At 54.2% G+C, this 17,679-nt stretch overlaps 7 protein-coding genes across 7 annotated transcripts; 4 read left to right on the top strand and 3 right to left on the bottom strand.

Annotated features, from left to right (window-relative positions):
• Positions 1–461: 461 nt before the first annotated feature.
• Positions 462–3,050, bottom strand: M409DRAFT_65424 (Glucooligosaccharide oxidase; the record flags this gene model as incomplete). Its single annotated transcript, XM_033816505.1, has 5 exons — positions 462–469; positions 1,307–1,728; positions 1,780–2,282; positions 2,336–2,568; positions 2,627–3,050. 5 exons carry the CDS (start codon positions 3,048–3,050, stop codon positions 462–464), a joined length of 1,590 nt encoding a protein of 529 aa, XP_033669327.1.
• A 1,738-nt stretch (positions 3,051–4,788) lies between these two features.
• Positions 4,789–8,322, top strand: M409DRAFT_53116 (uncharacterized protein; the record flags this gene model as incomplete). The annotated part of the gene is made up of 1 exon (XM_033812272.1): positions 4,789–8,322. The coding sequence occupies one exon, from the start codon at positions 4,789–4,791 to the stop codon at positions 8,320–8,322; it is 3,534 nt and encodes a 1,177-aa protein (XP_033669326.1).
• A 408-nt stretch (positions 8,323–8,730) lies between these two features.
• Positions 8,731–10,056, bottom strand: M409DRAFT_65422 (uncharacterized protein; the record flags this gene model as incomplete). Its single annotated transcript, XM_033816504.1, has 1 exon — positions 8,731–10,056. One exon carries the CDS (start codon positions 10,054–10,056, stop codon positions 8,731–8,733), a length of 1,326 nt encoding a protein of 441 aa, XP_033669325.1.
• Positions 10,057–10,324: 268 nt separating this feature from the next.
• On the top strand, positions 10,325–10,742 carry M409DRAFT_53114 (uncharacterized protein; the record flags this gene model as incomplete). Its single annotated transcript, XM_033812271.1, has 2 exons — positions 10,325–10,514; positions 10,621–10,742. The coding sequence occupies 2 exons, from the start codon at positions 10,325–10,327 to the stop codon at positions 10,740–10,742; spliced, it is 312 nt and encodes a 103-aa protein (XP_033669324.1).
• Positions 10,743–11,560: 818 nt separating this feature from the next.
• Positions 11,561–13,048, top strand: M409DRAFT_21184 (glycosyltransferase family 71 protein; the record flags this gene model as incomplete). The annotated part of the gene is made up of 1 exon (XM_033805741.1): positions 11,561–13,048. The coding sequence occupies one exon, from the start codon at positions 11,561–11,563 to the stop codon at positions 13,046–13,048; it is 1,488 nt and encodes a 495-aa protein (XP_033669323.1).
• A 630-nt stretch (positions 13,049–13,678) lies between these two features.
• M409DRAFT_21183 (uncharacterized protein) lies at positions 13,679–14,446 on the top strand (the record flags this gene model as incomplete). Its single annotated transcript, XM_033805740.1, has 1 exon — positions 13,679–14,446. The coding sequence occupies one exon, from the start codon at positions 13,679–13,681 to the stop codon at positions 14,444–14,446; it is 768 nt and encodes a 255-aa protein (XP_033669322.1).
• A 389-nt stretch (positions 14,447–14,835) lies between these two features.
• M409DRAFT_53112 (uncharacterized protein) lies at positions 14,836–16,171 on the bottom strand (the record flags this gene model as incomplete). Its single annotated transcript, XM_033812270.1, has 3 exons — positions 14,836–15,101; positions 15,464–15,941; positions 16,004–16,171. 3 exons carry the CDS (start codon positions 16,169–16,171, stop codon positions 14,836–14,838), a joined length of 912 nt encoding a protein of 303 aa, XP_033669321.1.
• Positions 16,172–17,679: the final 1,508 nt, after the last annotated feature.

Here is a 17,679-nt window from a genome sequence, read left to right as displayed (position 1 = left end):
GTGACCAGCAGCAAATAAGCGAAGTTTCTGGTGCTCATGCTCTTTCCTATGTCTATCCCCAATGTGTATCCTTCATCCGGGCCATCTAACGAAGGCCCGACACCTTTGAGACTATCGCAACGTTCGGAGATATGACATCTTTCTTCAGCAAAGAGTACCTTCGCAAGATTGAAGTTAAGGGCTATCACTCAACCCCTGAAATCCTGTACAACGGAAAAGTAAGGCTGCTTCAGCGCTCACAACACCACCCGCTCCAGATCGCATCCATCCGTAGCGGACCACATAAAAGCGATAAAGCTCGAAACATACTCTAGCGTACAAGGCGCACTCACAGAATGGCACGAAGTGAAGCAAAGACTCTACAATCCCGGACAGCCCTCGACCACGCCAACCCGCGCACAGATGAAGTGAATCATGCACATCTTCAACCGCATCATCTATAGAATTCCCTAGGCGGCGCCCTAGACATCTGATTCGGCGTAGAGCGATCTCTTAGTCTCTATAAGGGTCGATGTTTCTTCGTTGCGTATGAGGTCTCTTTAAGCCGGCGCCTTCCATCCGTATTTGAAGCGCGACGTCGTGGTAAGTCAATTCATTGAGTGTTGTCCAAGGAGTAGAAGCAGCCAGTCTCTTATAGAGCCAGCTTGGCAGTCACATGACGAGTGGGTCCATTCAATTCAATTCAAGTTGAGCCGTCGCACGAGCGCCGGGGCGCGCATCGCGAGCCATGTGGAAGGATATGCACACAAAGCGCTCCTGACGGATGTGAATACTGGTTTCGGGCGCTCGTTAAACAAAGAAATCGAGAATCAGGGGTGCTTCCTCACGCTTGCTGATGTGGAGTATTTCCATGAGAAGCATCGGGCTGCTTTCGAGGAGGTTGTTCGCTCGAACACGAAGAGGGTAGCGGAAGTTCGTCAGCGTGCCTCTGGCGAGATCGCGCCCGCTGTTCTGGAAGCTGTAGCAGTGTCTCTCTTTCGTTTGATAGATTACCTTTAGGCCAAAAAGAGGTAGGATGGCATGGATGGACGTAGAATTTTGGGGATACCTCGTCTTCGATGGGGCAAGAATAGGCATCGATAGAACTATGAGTCGTGTTAACCTATGGGCGAGCCTGAACTTTCCAACACAAAATCTGTCAATTTCCATGCTTCCTGCTACCTTCAACCTCATATCCGATGCGCCCGTCTCGGATCCACCCCCTCATGCCCCCTCTTCTCCTTCAAAATTCCCGTTAGCGGCCCCAAATTCCCCCTTGGCGTCCCCTCAGGCAAAAGCGCCGCCCCCTGCCGTCCACCATACGGACTCGGCACACTCTGGGAATTCCGAAACACATTCCCCGGATCATACCTCCCCTTCACACTCACCAACTTCTCCACATTCCCGCCCCAATAAGCCGTCAGATAATCCGGCAGTTGGTCGTCCACGTACCCTGGGTATGCGCTGTCGTCGATGCCTGGAACGACCTGCTGGATGAAGGCGTTAAGGCCGTTGAGGAAGGCGTAGGAGGTTGGGGCGACGGGTCCGAGCAGGTCGATTACGTAGCTTTGGAGGAAATAGACAGCGTCGCGATGCCAGTAGGCTGTGGAAGTTGGCGGGACATCGGAGATGGCGCCGCCGTTGAGGTCCCAGACGAGGAAGTAGAGGGGCGTGCCTTTTGGCGTGCTTTCGATGTATTGGAAGATGGCATCGACGGCGGCGTCGGACCAGAGCGTTTGGGGTGTTACTCTGTGAGGGTGGTCAGAATATGCCATGTTTTGGTGGACAGGGTGAACTTGCTTTAGGCTTTTGCTGTAGAAGTGTGCTGGGATGGCACCGACCAGATCGGTCACCAAGTCGACTAAGTCATGGACGACAGTCGTGACGACTCGGCTTGTAATGCCGAGCCCAATCGCCACACCAAGCACATCAACTTCGATATTCAGCTGGTTGAACGAAGCTTCATCGCCAAAGTAAGTCCCAGAGAAGATCAGCACATCATTCGTCAACGTCAACGTGGACGCAAACAGTCTGGACAAGGCGGGGTTGCTGATGAAGCGCTGCCACGACTTGAAAGTGTCTGCCAGAACCGCTGCGTTGCCAGGGGCGATTGTGATATTGTACTGGTAGCTGACGACTTGGCTGGGTGCTGGAGATGTAATCATCGTGAACTCTGTGACGAGAGCGAAGGACCAGGCAGCACCCCTGATGGCAAAGAAGAGATCCGGGTTTTCGTATGCATTGGCTTGTACAATTTGGCCATTTGCGAGGACGCATTGTACGGAAACGATCTGGTCGGTAGCCTGCAGAAAGTCAGAATCGGATCTTGATCAAACGTCCTCGGGTCTGAGCGAACAGTTCCCAGTAGTCGCGAAAGTGGACCTAGTCCTCCGATAGTCATATGCCCTCCTGTCCCGATCTCTCCAACCACTCCATACGCCATGACCCGATCGATGAGCGCAAGTTGTCGGTCCAGATCTCGCAGCAGATTTCCAGGACCAAAAGTCACAGTCCGATCTCCCTCGTTGTAGCGGAAGTCCTTCATGTTTCGGAAGTCGATCGAGCAGGAGCCGTCCATGCCACCGAGGCCTGGTTTCTCCAATATTCAGTCATGTGGGGAAGCTCTGGCAGATTGTCTATCTCTTACCGTTGTTATCGTACGAATGCCCTCCACTCCTGCCCTGAACCGCAACACCGTACTGGCTCGCACACACCACAATGCTCGACACTTCTTGCACATTATTCGGATACGTAATGGCCGCAGGCGTTAGCGGATGGTCGAGGTTGTACAGATGCAGATCGGTCAAATCGAAGAGGAGGTCCGTTGGGAATGCGAAACGGCCAGAGTCGCCGGAGAGTGCTTGCGCGATGCATTGCTGGAAAGGCCCTCTTGCTTGGTCGATGCCGATGCCCCCTAGGACTCCGTTCGCTGTGCTTCCGATTTGATCGACGGTGTTTCCGAGCGTTCCCACTGTTTGATCGACGGTATCCGTAAGAGCGCCGACCGTACTCCCTAAAGCATCGCCGACGGGTTGTAGAGCACTACCGAGTGCGCCCAAGAGTCCAGCCATGTTGACCAACCAATGCTCCTCGAAGGATCGCCAAAATGATTTCTCGTACACCAGCAGCGTCCATCCGTAATGGATTCGCCATTCTTAAGTCGGTCCCTCGTCGCCGGCGAATTCAAGTACCAAGTGACCAAGTCTCCAGGTGTCAGAGCAGATAATTTCGGTGTCGGGTCCGCATGCCATTGACTTCAGGTACCAGCCTGTCAAGCAAAGCTTGTTGTGTGTTGGTAAGATGCAAACTTCGGCAGGGCGAGGATGACCCCAGATCAGAGCAGGGGATTGCGAATTAGGGATGTGCATTGCTGACATGTGGAGGATCGTAGGCGACTGGGTCTGGCGTTTTGGTGGGCACATGGAGAAGGGAGAATCATTTTTGATGCTTTCGTAGAGGCGACATCGTCTGTCCTTATTGCTGTGTGGTGGTGGGTGTCTGTCTCTGCCTCGTTCGGGATGTAACGTCTGGCCTCTGTTGCTTGCATTCGCCGGTCCGATTCCTCACGATTGGAACAAATAGGCGAAAAGGAGATATTTGATAACTTACTTGCCGTCATTCTGGACGCTTCATAGAATTGCACTTCGTCGGTCGTTTAGTTGATTTCGTCTCCAGTTCCATAACCTGTGAGACGGATCCTTGAAAGCATTCGCCCCGGGCTCGGCTGCCCGATATCCTGCTTGTATCATGTACAGGCAACAAACCAGACTTTGCAATCCAGCTGGGGAATTTGCATCTGAGAAAGAGGCACCTTTTCGATCTGTCTTCGTCCAAGCATTTATCTCCTTTCTGATATCACGTGGGATCCACCTGCACGGCATTTCGGATCGCACAGCCACGATCTCTCCGGAATAGTTGAAACCCGGCGACAAGGTTGAAGCTGTTCTGCATGGAATGTTTCTCGAAACGGCAGTCCGACCTGCGATGAACCTTGTCGACGTCGATCTGGTGTTGGAGATATACAGGTATTTGAAGCAGCGAACGAGCACTTGTTTGTTGATGGCGCGGAGGCGTGTATTTTTGTATGCATTAATCGACTGGCGTGCACGGCGTGTGGATGGTCCGAATACGATTTGTTGAGGGTCGTATTGGCGAGGGGGCTGTGCAGTATAAGGAGAGCTCCAGGTATAGCGCGGATTGTCGTCCACACGATAATGTGGGCGCATCAGACATCGACCGGACGTCGTACAGCGTCTGCAAGGCACGCAATGAAGAGGGCAGCGAAACGGTGGGACTGATTGATCTTTTGTGGTCAGCTTTGATGGACCCAGCCAAATGGGCGCGCCAAGGTTGATTGCGCCCGGGATATGGCCATTTATATATTGATTTAGCCTTTTGCTGCAGCTCCTTTAGCGCGTGGGAGGTTTTGACGGTGCTGGCGGTTTGCCGTGGCTCGCCGGTGGACACGCAACAAACTAAGTCAGCAACAACCGTTCACCAAAACTCGCCCAAATATCGTCGTCACCACCCATTGCAGTGTTTTGGCTGCGTCTCTCTGGGTTTGCTGCGGGAGTGTACGATATCGCGCTGCGGACTGTCGTTCCTGGACACCGGACACTTGCCCCATCGCTGCCAGACCCTCGCTGGCGCCTTCTGGACTAATGCTGCTTGACTGACCAGGTAGCTACCACCCTTCGACCACCTATCGCCCGCGCCTACCCCCTTCGATCCATTCACCTCGCCGTCGACGCTATACGAACGCCAACATCCACCAAATGCGCACCTGACGCCTCCCTCGATGCTCACACCATGATCAAGGCGCTCTCCAGCGGCGGCTGGCTTGCCCTGGCCTTGTTCCTCGCCCTACAATCGCTATTCGCCTCAGTCCAAGGTGCATTCGTCACCTTTGAGAATTGCTTGCCTAGCAGCTATACGGATACCAACCCACCGCGGCTGCAGTTCACGCCATACTTCGTCGACGCCACCTTCATTCAGGACTCCACGCACAATCTGAGCCTCACAATATACGGAAATGTGTCTGGCCAGCAGTTTACTGGAGACTACCCGCCACCAGACTCTCCCTTATGGCGGGACAATCAGTCTGCGTTGGGCAAGATCACGAACGAGGGAAGCGGTGGAGCCAAGCTGGCGACCTTGACGGCCGACTACACCGTCTTGACGTTCACTGCGTATGATAACGGCGGCGAGGCATTTTGCGGTACTCTCGTCAATGGCTCCTGTCCACTGGGCCCATACTTCAGCGCAAATCGCAGCGATCCCTACGACCTCCCCGCCTTCTTCGTCACCCACGATTTCGGCAGCTCATATTCATTCTCCACGATCGCCTCTACCGTTCATATCATTTCAGGAGATGGACCGACGGTGGCATGCGTCAGTGCAATGATTACGCCTGACCTGGGCACGAATATATCTGGCTTGCTCACGTGGTTACCTGCGGCGATTCTGATTCTCAAGGGTGTCGCTACATTGGCCGCGGCCATCTGGTCGCCATGGGGCAGCTCCGATATCTTTCGGTGGAGCAGCAATTATGGAAGAGACGAGGACTTGTTGAGATTGGTCACACCGGGCTTCGGCGACTGCCTGCAATACATTCAGTTTATTGTCCTCACGGGCAGTCTGACACTGAACTATCCTGGCTTCTTCCAGCCAGCAGTCAGCCAGGCCAGCTGGTCTACGCTGCTCTTCAATGAGAGCTTTGTCAGTGGGGGAAATGGCACACAAAGTCTTGTGGATGGGCTCTATGCTACCAATGCTACCTACGGCTTGACCACGATGAGCCAGCTGGTGGGGATGAGCGAGGCATCGGATATCTGGGCCTGCATGGCAGTCTGGCTGCTGGTCATAGCCGCAGTGGTTGTGCTTTTATGCCAGCTTGGATTCTTCGGTCGCTGGGTCTACCGCATGGCCACCCATACCACGGAAGAGGATTTGCGCCAGAAGAATGTGCCCTTTACTGTTGGCAACATCTTTCGCCTGTTGCTCAATTTCTTCATCCTTCCGATTGTGGCCCTGAGTCTGTTCCAACTCGTCGTATCCACCCACTCACCAGCCAGCGTCATAGCATGCGCGGTGGTGTTGTTGGTGATAATGATGGTCTGTGCAGCCTGGATCTTGCGTATGGTCTGGACGACAAAGCCTAGGACTCTGTTGTTCGACGAGATGCCGACGGTACTGCTTTACGGACCAGTTTACAACACCTACAGCGATGATGCGGCGACATTTGCCCTCGTGCCGGTCTTGATCACCTTCATGAGGGGAGTCGCCATAGGAGCGGTACAGCCAAGTGGCATTGCGCAGATCATTATTCTGGCTGTCTGCGAAGTTATCCTGATCTTGACACTTCTCGGACTTCGACCATTCCGTGGGAAAACCAGCATGAACTTCTACCACATTACTTTCGCACTCGTGCGTCTCATCGCCGTCCTGCTCATGATCGCATTCGTGCCAACGCTTGGAATCACTGAGCCCCCAAGAGGCTGGATCGGCTATGTTATCCTACTCCTCCACGCCTGCGTGCTCATCTTCGGTTTCTTCCTCAACTCAGCACAGACTCTCATCGAAGTCATTGCGCGCTCGCTCGGTGCCGGTAGTGACGCACAGAACGGCGCAGTTCGGGGTAGTATCCTGAGCTGGCGTATGTTGAAGAAGCGTCCAGACCGACCGGAGCCCGATCGTAATAGTATGATGAGCAATGCGGCTATCCTTCGCGTCTCGAACGGCCAAGACAGGAGTGCGAACTACGGCGGGCGATCTAGGAGCATGTCCGGCAGCAGTCAACAACTTCTCAATAGGATGAGCGGTTTTGAGAACTTCTCGAGCGCGGGCGAAGTGGTCAACTCACCTGATCCCGGCTCAGAGAATCTTGCCTCGATGACAACAGGAACTGGCGCAAATGGAAAGCCTGCCGTTACAGCTGCTGGTGGAGCAGATGCTGATCCAACGTATTACCGACCTCCACGACGGAGACCGACGATGGAGACTGCCCAGAATGTGCCAGGCACACAGACTAGAAGTACGTACGATGTACCGTACCAAGACTCGCCAGGTCATGCGAGAGAGAGCAGCTACGATAGTACCGGCATGCATGGCTCGCCAGCACCTGCGTACATTCGTGGGCGAATGGATTCTGGAGACGACAATGGTCCTCGAACCGATTATGCCGTCCGAGAAGTCGATCAATACTACCGTGGCCCACCTCTCAGTGATGAGCCTTCGCGGAAGCTGAAGACTGGTCCTGCCGACCCCACCGGACCGGCATCGACTGCACAGAGCTGGTTCTCACGGGTTGTGTTTGGCGTGAAGGGTAAGAAAGATCAGAGCAAGGGATTTGAAGTGGTCCGATCATCGCGCATGCCTCCAGGGACGCAACAAGCAGGCGGGCCTCCCGAGGCTCTCGAGCTGCAGCAAAGCCCTGTGATGCACGAAGAGCCATATCGTGACTCTCCGGAAACATCTCAGGGAGAGATGCAAGCCAGCGCCGGTGCCGAGAGATCCATTGATCGTGATCGTTCAGATACTCCAACTGATGATCTCGCTCAACGTCCGCCAACTACTGGATTCGACTTTGGATTTGGTTCGGGCAATGAAGGAGGTGGTGCTGCAAGAGTAAGACCAGACAGTGAGACGGTTCCGCTGGATCATCCCGTTCTCGAGCCTATTAGCACTGAGCATCGAGCGTCAATGGGTCTCATGCCTGCTGTCCGTCGTGTCAGCGAAGAGAGTGTCAACAGTCGGGAATCGTCACACTATCCTGAGGAGGAGGTCAATATTACTCGCTACTCCGACCAGCCAGTGCCATCTCTGGATCCGATCTCGACTGTCGGCGGCATCGACTTGCCGTCACGATTCAACTCCACGGCAACGGCAGCATCTCGTGCCGCCACCAACAACGCCTATGCGAGCAACACCACCCGTGGCGGATCGGACTGGCTTCGTGCTGTTGATAACCTCGAATGGAACCACTCTCGCCAGTCTTCACAGCGCAGCCAAGCAGCCCCAGCCACGAGAGGGCCGCTCCACCCAGCACCAACCGTTCCCCGCCGATCCTCTCGTCGAACCCTGTCACAAGAGGTAGCCGCCCAGCGCTACCAACCCACGACCGAGAACGTCTTCGAAGGGTTCGACTCCAACGGTACTTCACCGGACCTGATGCGCAGCCCCGTCGACTCGCCCACAGCAGAGAATGGTCCACCAACAGGCCACTCCCACCACTCAGTCTCGCACCACCGCGCCGCCGACAGCATCAGCCGAAACAGTATTGGGGCCAACGCTGCCATGCAGGCGAGCAGTGCGGAGTACTTTGGCCAGTCGCCGCCGCAGTAGGAATGCAAGAAGCGGGACAAGAGAATGATTGTTAGATATTGGTTTTGAAGTTGAAATCTTAGCGAAGGCGTTGCATGGAGTAGTAGTAGTAGTAGTAGTAGTAGTAGTAGTAGTAGTAGTAGTATCACACCCACGGCACTTAGGGGCACGAACAAGGAAATGAGTTTGAACAGACTCTTAATGTCTTGATGGACGAGAAGACAGCGGGCAAGGAATGCTTTATTGATTTTTGGGACTGGGAGGCAGGCATGTACATCATCATTATCATCATCGGAGACGGCCAAACAAAAAGGAAGGAAGAGTCTACGAAGTAATGACAGCGAGAGAGAGAGCGAGAAAAAAGCGAGTCGATTCTTGTTACTTCGTTTATACATAGTTTTTTTCTGCCCTCGTAACTACTACGCACTTTCAAACAGCATACCCCATCACCTTCGGCTCTACACTCGTCCGCGGCGTATACGCCAGGAAATTCCCAAAGAACACCGCGAACGATCCTTCGGTAGCTACAAGATCTGCCAGACTCATCCCCTCCGCTACGATCTCCGCGCAGATTTTGCCTAGATCTTCCACTCGACTGAGCTGCGCGGGGCGTCCGTGCTGCAGAGCATCGAGCGTGAGTGCGTACGCGATGGAGTTATACAGAATCCCTTCGTGCGTGACCAGAGTCCCCGCGGGCGAAGCAGGACAGACCTCCTGCACGAGGTAATTCGTCACGCCGACATTTCGTTCATCTTGCAGGACGCCGGAGGGGTTTGGGCCGGTTTGCGGCTGTACGATCTGGTCTGTGGCGGAGCGGATGGAGGTCGTGGGGATGTATGCCGAGGCTCCGCCGTGGGCGAAGAGGGTGGAGATGAAGTTTGAGGAGGGGAATTGTTGTAGGACAGAGGGCGTGCAGCCGAGGTTTGGGAAGGTCGGACAGATGAGCGCGGCGTTGACGGTGCCGTGGTAGTCGGGGGAGAGGGCGATGAGTTGGTTCGTTAAGGGGCGGGTGGAGGGGAAGAATGTGAGTGCCCATTGGAGGTTGAGGGAGCCTTGGGAGAAGGTTATGATTGTTACGTTGTGGGAGGTGAGGGATGCGATGTAGTTGATGGCGTAGGCGGCGTGCTCGGCGGTGAGCTGGGCGTCGTTGAGGCTGGAATCGGGGATGTTGAGCCAGAGGGGGTCGGCGTAGGGGAGTTTAGCCAAGAGGCGGGCGTAGGTGTATGCGAAGGTTATTCCGCCGGGGACTCCGGTACCGGGGAAGAGGATGACGGGGGGTTTGGTGCCGTAGGTGAAGGTGTTGGGGATGTGGATGCTGCCGAGGAGGGTGGACTCTGGGAGGGAGTAGGCTGGGTCAGAAGGGGAGGACTCTGGGTAGATTTTCTTGTTTGGTGGTGGGTCAATGTTGTTGATGGAGTTGTCGGCCGGGGAGTAGCCTTCGATGATCGAAGGGATGTCGTTGGGGTCGAATCCGGCTTCGATGAGGGAAGGGATTGTATCGAGGAAGTTTCTTCCTTTTGTGAAGACGTTGGTGAGGGCGGAGGTTGCTTGCGGGAAGGTTGAGATTGTTGCAGTTGGTACGGTGGCTTCGACGCCATCCAGAAAGGCTGATGCGACTTTGGCGACGTTCGTTGCATCTGCTCCTAGGCCTGAGACAACGCTTCCGATGAAATCTCTTCGTTCGATAACCGGCGAGGGATGAGCGGCCGCAAGGCTGAGGCAGTTGGCGGCTGCAACGATGTGTTTCCAACCCATGGTTGTCCCAGGGAAATCACAGTCTGGTTCCGTGATTGTAGAAGGCAATCAAGTCGTCCAATATCATTTGTACAGTTTGGCATGACGACTTCGTAGTCTTCGAATGGATCGACCCTTTCGAGCCTCGGTCCGTCTGTAAGCCTGAAGCCAAAAAGCAACGAATGCTTCATTCTAGCCATAACCAGGTGACAGGTGTCGATCAGGAACCAATGTGTAAATGCGAGCAATACGAGCTTTTTCTCAAGTGCCGTGTCTCTTTCCGGCACATATGCCTGACCATAAGCTTAGCTGTGATCGCGCCCTCTGGCTGTCTGTTGCCTCAGTCCTCTTGTCTGCCATCCGTATGTGGAGTCGGTTCTGCAGCTTCTTGCACGATGTTCTTCGTCCAAGGCCATTGTATGAGGGAGATGGCAAACCGTCTGGCAGGTCTCAGGCAGGAAGTTCGAGGCTCCGAGAAAGTGTGTCAGGGGCAGGCTTGTGTTGTATCCTAGAAGCGCATGCATGTGCTATCAAATCTCGCCGTCTTTTTCCTCTTGGTATACCATGTTGTGTATCGCCGTTCAGCAGATGCTGGAAGCCATTCAAGTTGCAAGTGTCAGGTTGCAAGTGTCAAGTTGCAAGTGCCGAATGTCGAAATGGCCCCGGTGCCACACGCAGTCGGCGAAAAGCAGTGGCCATTCAACTGATGAAATCCTGCTATCGCACTCGACAAGGTCCTCTGGACGGTCAATCATCGCCTGCTACTCGGAAGATCCAGGTCCATTCGCCAAAAGGAGGCTACGACTGGAGATGGCGAACATGGATAGGCATTTGCGTGAAGCCATTGTGACTTTCGGCGTCAATGCATTGTGCGCAGCTTCTCGTATCTAGACATGGATGGTTGTCCTCAAGAGCGAATGGTATTCTGGCTGTTTCGCGAATCGATTCGGTGCTGCTCATGGAGGAGGCTTCAAGAAAGGCGAGGGAGCAGCAGGAGTGCCTGCCATGTCGTACGGTTCTGGGCGACCAGGAGACTTTGAGTCTCGCGACTGTTTGGAGAGTCGAAAGCTGATGTTTTGCAGGTGCCAGGGTGCTCGTGGAGATCGCTGTGTCCATTCGTCTTGTTCCTCCTCTTAGAACTACTCCGCCTCCTTCTCCTCCTTCTCCTCTCCTTCTCCACCGGAAGCCGGATTATGTACTCCACGCCGGCTGATGCATACCCCAGTCCCGATAAAGTCAATGCAACAGGTCTCCAATTGCAAGTCGTACCGAAGGAGACGTTTGGATTCGTGGGATGGAGACTATTAAACCTTGGCTTGCAGCCTCGGCCGGCAAGTTGCAACGTCTGGGGAACGGCGCATGTGATGCTTCAACGGACACCAAACCCCCAAACTCAAGATTCCAGCCATGTCCAAAATCATGCTCGTTCACTTTCTCGTCGACAGCGGTCTCCTGTCACTCCTCACACCCCGCAAGTATGGCTTCGTCCTGGCGGAATGCACTGCGTGAGGGACGATGGACGAACATGCAGTCTGGCATTCCTGCCAAGTTGCCAAAGCCGACATACCGCGTTGTTACAGTCGCCGCTCTGGTGATTCTAGCACTTTCGGCCTTCTCGTATCATCGGTCAGATTTCCGAAGGCCGAACGATGAACAATACATGGCCAAGTCTGGATCTGAGATACGCATCATTCAAGATGCCCACAAGTTCGAGAATGCAGACGACTTCTTGCCGCACTTCAAGAACATCACCAGCCTGAAGCCCATGTTGATGAGGCAGGCGAAGTCTACATGCACTTGGTCCAAAGATGATGATGTCGATTTCAATTTCGGAGAGAGTTCTGGATGGTTCTTGGACCTAACCTGGGTCCTAAAGGATATGAAAGACAAAGACCTCAGTCCATGGAGGAGTCAGTGGCAGCACGCCGTGAATGCGAAGCTGGTACCTTGGAGCGAAGCTGCAGGCAACTTTGAGGGGCGTGGCATCGTCATTGTTGGTGGGAATGGCAAAAGTCTGAAGAGAGTGAAGGTCCTTCTCCGGCAGTTGAAGCGACTAGGCACGAGGCTACCTGTGGAGATCCATTACTTCGACTACGAGATGTCATCTGAGTCGCAAGAAGAGCTGAAGGAGATATGGCCCTCGATTTTCTTCAACGACTTGTCTGGATCCCACAATATCAAGGAGACTCGCTTCAATCCGATGTTTGGAGTGCATTTCCAGCTCAAGACGGCAGCCATGGTGAACTCCCGGTTTGCAGAACCCTTGCTTCTGGATTCAGACAACATACCAGTTATTGACCCAGACGAATTATACGAATCTGCGACATACAAGGAGTACGGCACCATCTTCTGGCCGGACATCTCCCGCACTAGAACGAACAACCCAATATGGCCGATCACAAACACCCGCTGCCGAATGGACGAATTCGAGCAAGAGAGCGGCCAGCTGCTCATCAACAAGCGCAAATTCTTCTATCACCTGCAACTCGCCGCGTGGTTCATGGATAGTCCGGAGAATGAGGGCAGATTCCAGAGCTGGATGCTCGGCGACAAAGACTGCTACCGCTTCGCATGGCACGCCCTGAAAACGAAGTATGGCAGGCCCTCGAGATGGGTCACGAGCGTCGGCACGAACAACAGCAATGGCTTCTACTGCGGCCACACTTTCGCCCAGCACCACCCCGACGACGGACGAGTCGCTTTCCTGCACGGCGGCTTGCTCAAAACGATCCCGAAGCCCGTCATGAAGATGCAGCTGGAAGAGCATGGAGGAGTATTTCAAGCATACAAGCGTAGCCCGTACGACCATGAATTTGCGGAACTCACCACAACTGAGATCGGCTTCGATAACTTTGATTATATGGACAACAAGCCTGAAGGCACTTTGCCGGCTTCGTGCACGCACTTTTCGAAGGTGGAGCCGAGACCGCTGGATGAGATCGTGCCAGGCTTCCAGGAGACTTTCAAGGAGATTGGTGGTTATTGGATGTTGGATGAGAACGAGGAGGAGTGAGCACGGCACTGGTTCGGATAATTGAGACGGATGTCCTAGGAGACGATGTCTTATCTGGAATCTGCGTTTCTGTGGACCAGCCTTCGGCGTCCATCACATTTGCCAGCCTCGAGATCATCGATCGCCCTCGCGGGTGAGGAGATCTTGTCTTCTGGTATCTAAAAGACGAGCACGTTTAACGAGCGAGAATCCTCGTGAGGCAAACGTTGAAGACGGCATTTAGAAGGAGTCTCATGAGCAGTCGAAGCTCAGGCCTAGGTGGGCGAGGTTTTCGAGGGTATCAGATTGCAAGCGGGACAGCGGAAAGCAGCTCGCGCCAGGCTCGAGGAGTGAGTGCCGCTTCCATAACGACTCTACGATGTTTAATGCGGATATCCCACGAACTGATGCGCCGACCACGCTGGTGACATGCTCGCTGACACGATTGACCCTGGCGAAAGTCCGGGGATCTCCTTCTGGGTGATATAGCTATTGTCCTTCAATGCCCTCCTCGAACCCGCCCAGGTGAGCATACTATCCATTCACACAATAGCCGTCCAATTCAATCACAGGTGAGATTCTCGACCTACGATCAAAACTGTAGGTTCATCCCCCTCCCCTTCCTCCCCTCTGCACGAGAACAACATCACAATGGCAGGCCACATTCCCCTGGGCAATAAGCCCACAACAACCTCACTTCACCCAAGCTTCCACTCGCCCAAAGCCATCGTCCAAGCCATCACCTCGCCCATCAAGGGCTCCAAGCACCGCTGGCTCGCAGAGACAGCTGCGGAAGTGAGAAGCCTCCATCTCTGGCTAGAGGCCTTTGCGCGCGAGCTGGCCTCGGCGCAAGCGCACCAGACGCCCCTGAGCAGCCGCCTCCTCGTCGAATGCCTCGCCCTCGTGAGCGACCTCTTCTTTTTCGGCGCCCTCGCCAACGCCCGCATCCACTGGGAAGCCGGCTTCCCGCGCAACGTGAACGGCTGTACCGAGCCCGAGGGGGACGAAATCCGCATCAACGTGACCAACGCGTACGATGGCAACATCAGCCCGGAGCGCTATGCGGTGAAGCTTCTCGTGTTCATTGCGCATGAGGCGCTGCATGCGTTTTGGGTGCAGTATGCGTGTCGAGGGCATGATGCGTGCTGGGAGGAGTGGGGTGCGTCGGGGCATGGGATGGCGTGGCAGAGGATGGCGTTTGAGGTGGAGAGGGCGCTTGAGTATGCGGGCGTGGAGGGTGTTTCTCTGGTGAGGGCGGCTGCTGCGAGGGAGGAGCGCGACGCTTTCAGGGATGAAGGTGTGGTGTGGTCTCCGTCGAGAGAGGATGTGCTGAGGTACTTTGGGGGTCGTTGTCCTGTTTCTGGGCGGGTCTATACCAGGGATTGGAGAGATAAGCTCAAGGCGTTGTTCAAGTGGTAGGCGGAGTTGATGGAATAAATGCCACTTCGAAGGGCTGGTCCCTCGAGGTCGGTTTAGCTGATATCATCCCCGTTTTCCATTCGCCCACCCAGTGCTTCTATGACTTGTTGATGTCGTGGTCGGGGTGGATCTTGTGGGGATGGGTGCAGAAAACGCTGTAGTTACCGTGGAAGTGGAGTTGGATAATGTCCTACCCGGGCAGCGAGTCAGGGGTAGGTCGACAGCTGTGAAGTTGGAAAGGGGGCTCATGTTGTCCTCCTGTTTCAACGACTGACTATGACGAGAGAAACTTCGTTCACGCAGGCACATTTCCTGCTCTACCGGGTGTCAAGTGTTTTTCATGTATTTACAAACATCAGCCTCTTCCGCGCTTCCCCCCTCCACCAAGCTTACTCTGTGATGCTGTCATTTCTCTTGAACAGCCGCTTGAGGCCCCTGGCGCTGGTGTTGCTGGTTGATCTATCGCACATCCCGCCTTGCTCATCGACGACGTCGTTGGACGCGCGAACGCTGCTGCTGTTGCTGCTCGCGATTGCTGCGTTATAACTGGATCGAGGAACACTGTCGGTATTCGTGCTGGAACGAGGAGGCGTGCCAAACTCGCCGTCTGCCAGTCGCTTCATCAACTCCTCCTTCTTCATGTACATGCCCGGATCTGCGGCTTCCGGCAGCTTGAAGCCTTCGATTTCTTCGGGTCAGCCAGCTTCGCAATACTGCCGGCTGAGACGTAGCGCTGCTTAAGTGCTGGGCGAGGTGCGATGAAGTCTGGCACCGGAAGCTGGGTGCTATCCGCCAGCTTCTGGCAGCACCGTGCGGGTGCGTGCCAGACCATTTTGTGTGGGAAATCGCAACAAGTGCCGAAACGCGCCTCGCTGAGCAGTGCTCAGAGAGGCCAAGACAACTCTCTTTCACAGTCCGCTGGCGCTGTCGAAGACCGTGTCCATGTTCTTGAACACATCATGTCGGCGTCGAGGTAGCAAAGCGTCTCGAAGCCCTCCTCGAACTTCTCGAACACACGAAGCTTCGTCCAGGTGTCTTCGAAACACTTGGCTGCGATTTGCAGGTCGTGGTGCTTGCCCGGGACGAGCAATTCGCATTTCTTCAGGATGATGTTCGACTTCGTCGCCTCTATCTCGACGGCACGAAGTGCTGCGTCGGTTAGAGACGGGGTGTGGGGCACGGTCAGAGGGTACTTGGACCCATGCTGAAAAGAACAGCAAGCACGTGAGGTCCGCGCTTCGGCAAGGATGCTTGCATCGTCGTGAGTGAGTACGGCGTCTGAAAGCGCTCTCATGACAAGCTGAATGTGAAAGCCAAAACCGCATGTCGCTCCATCTTCTTTCATCCGTCCTTGAGCTCGAGGCCAATCTCTCAAGCGGAATTGTGTGGATCGCTCAGTAGTGTGGTATTGTAGTGCTGGAAAGCATCGGTCGGTCGGTTCGGTGTTGATGTGAGACTGTCTTATCTGCACTGCTTCCACTGTCTTACTTCGATACTGAGATCTAGATTAGGAGGTCAGCCCAAGCAAGCAGATGGAGCTGTGTTGGATGGTCGTACCAGGGCAGCCAGCTGCTTCGTTGGCATCGGTTGCTCGTCGCGAGACAGCGGCGATGGCAGGTGGGTGATGTGCCTACGCTCCGTTCGTTGGGAGTGCATTGAAGACGTTGCCTCCTCAGCTGAAGGTGTCGTGGATGATGTCGTTGATGTGATGATGCTGTGATTCATCTTGCAGCTCAGGCGTGATAAGGTCTGACTTTGCAAGTGGGTGTTGTGAAGAAGACGAAGTTGAGCAAACGAAGTCGAGAAGGCACAGGGCCTAGCGTCCAGCTACTGCTACTGCTACCAACACCAATACTTGACAAAAGCCAACACCACGTTTACCAGAGGGCAGTCGTGCGCTGAGACTTCGATCTCATAAGGCTCTTCATATCAGGCGCCGTGGTGGCTCTTTTGCAACATCCCTACCTGTATTCTTAGCTCAACGACTTCACGAACGCACTCATGACTGCATCGACGAGTCGCCGACCTGTCGCTGCTGCTCTTGCTTCCATCGTTAGATCACTACCACGAGTCGATTGTTTCCATACAGATCTAGGGATCCACCGCTCTAGTAAGGAGGACTGTCCAACATCGTGATCGCCTTGCAACTGCATGATGCTCATGCCAGCAACAACCAAGCCCGCCTTTTCAGCAATGTCCCCGACGCCGCCCACGTCTGCTACGGTACACAAAGCCCCAGGCAACATCTTCTGGCCCCTATGATATTTGAAGAGCGGCAGAGATGTCTTATTGGTACATGACACATTCTTCCTTCTGCCTCTTTGACTGGTTCAGCCTGTTGTTATACTCCGAAGACGAAGCGGTCACACATCGAGCGTTGTGCTTGGAGGGATACATAGGCCCAAGGAGGCTAGATACCATATCGTTGATATAGAGCGACTACGTTCAGTCAATCGTTTTTCTCTCATCACACGGTGCATATCAGTCGAATGCGTAAGTAGACGCAGAAAACAGACAAGAAGCTCCTTACGAGCAGTTCTGCGGATCAAAGGCCCTGTACCAGTCACACCAGGCCAGAACGCTATCCCCTAAGCCCAACATCATTCCCATGTGTCTTCGAGGCGCATTTAAGTTATATATGTACAATGAACACCACCTCCTCCAACAATTCAAAACCAGCCAATGCCCGCCCAGCCGTCGCCTCGCCAATCGCCATACCTCGAGCCTGGAGCCTAATGAAAACAAATGCTGATTTGGTATAGTCGCTAACATTCTTTCTGCTTTCTTTAGCTTCATGTGCAAATTCACTCACTTCACTTGATTCAATTTTTGCAATTCTGGATACCCCGGGTTCGAATCTGCAAAATGCTGCCTGGCCGTTAACGCTTATCATTCGATTCTTTTTGCTATCGTTTTGGACATGGAGCGAATAGTCACCAGGATACTGCGTCAATCCAGGGTCCTTCTCTTGCATGTGGAACGCAAATTTTCATTTTACCTTCAGATCTGCTATCACTCATTCCCAGAGGAATAGGCATTCGAACGTACAAGCGGCCAATTTTTCGGGGTTTTTTGGCCTCTCGTTGGGTATTGACCACAAGGGGTACAGGCAGGCCACAGTCGCTGATATTGATCCTCGATATCCATTCTGCTGTACATTGGCATCTCTGATATGTCTGCTCCATTCGCGTGCTGCCTGCTGCATCACAACCAAAACAGTCAGGAAGTTGCAG

This window comes from Zasmidium cellare (assembly GCF_010093935.1).
Source record: "Zasmidium cellare ATCC 36951 unplaced genomic scaffold M409scaffold_12, whole genome shotgun sequence".
NCBI classification, from domain to species: Eukaryota; Fungi; Ascomycota; class Dothideomycetes; order Mycosphaerellales; family Mycosphaerellaceae; genus Zasmidium; species Zasmidium cellare.
Note: the sequence above shows the minus strand (reverse complement) of the source record. Positions and strands in the feature narration are given on the sequence as shown.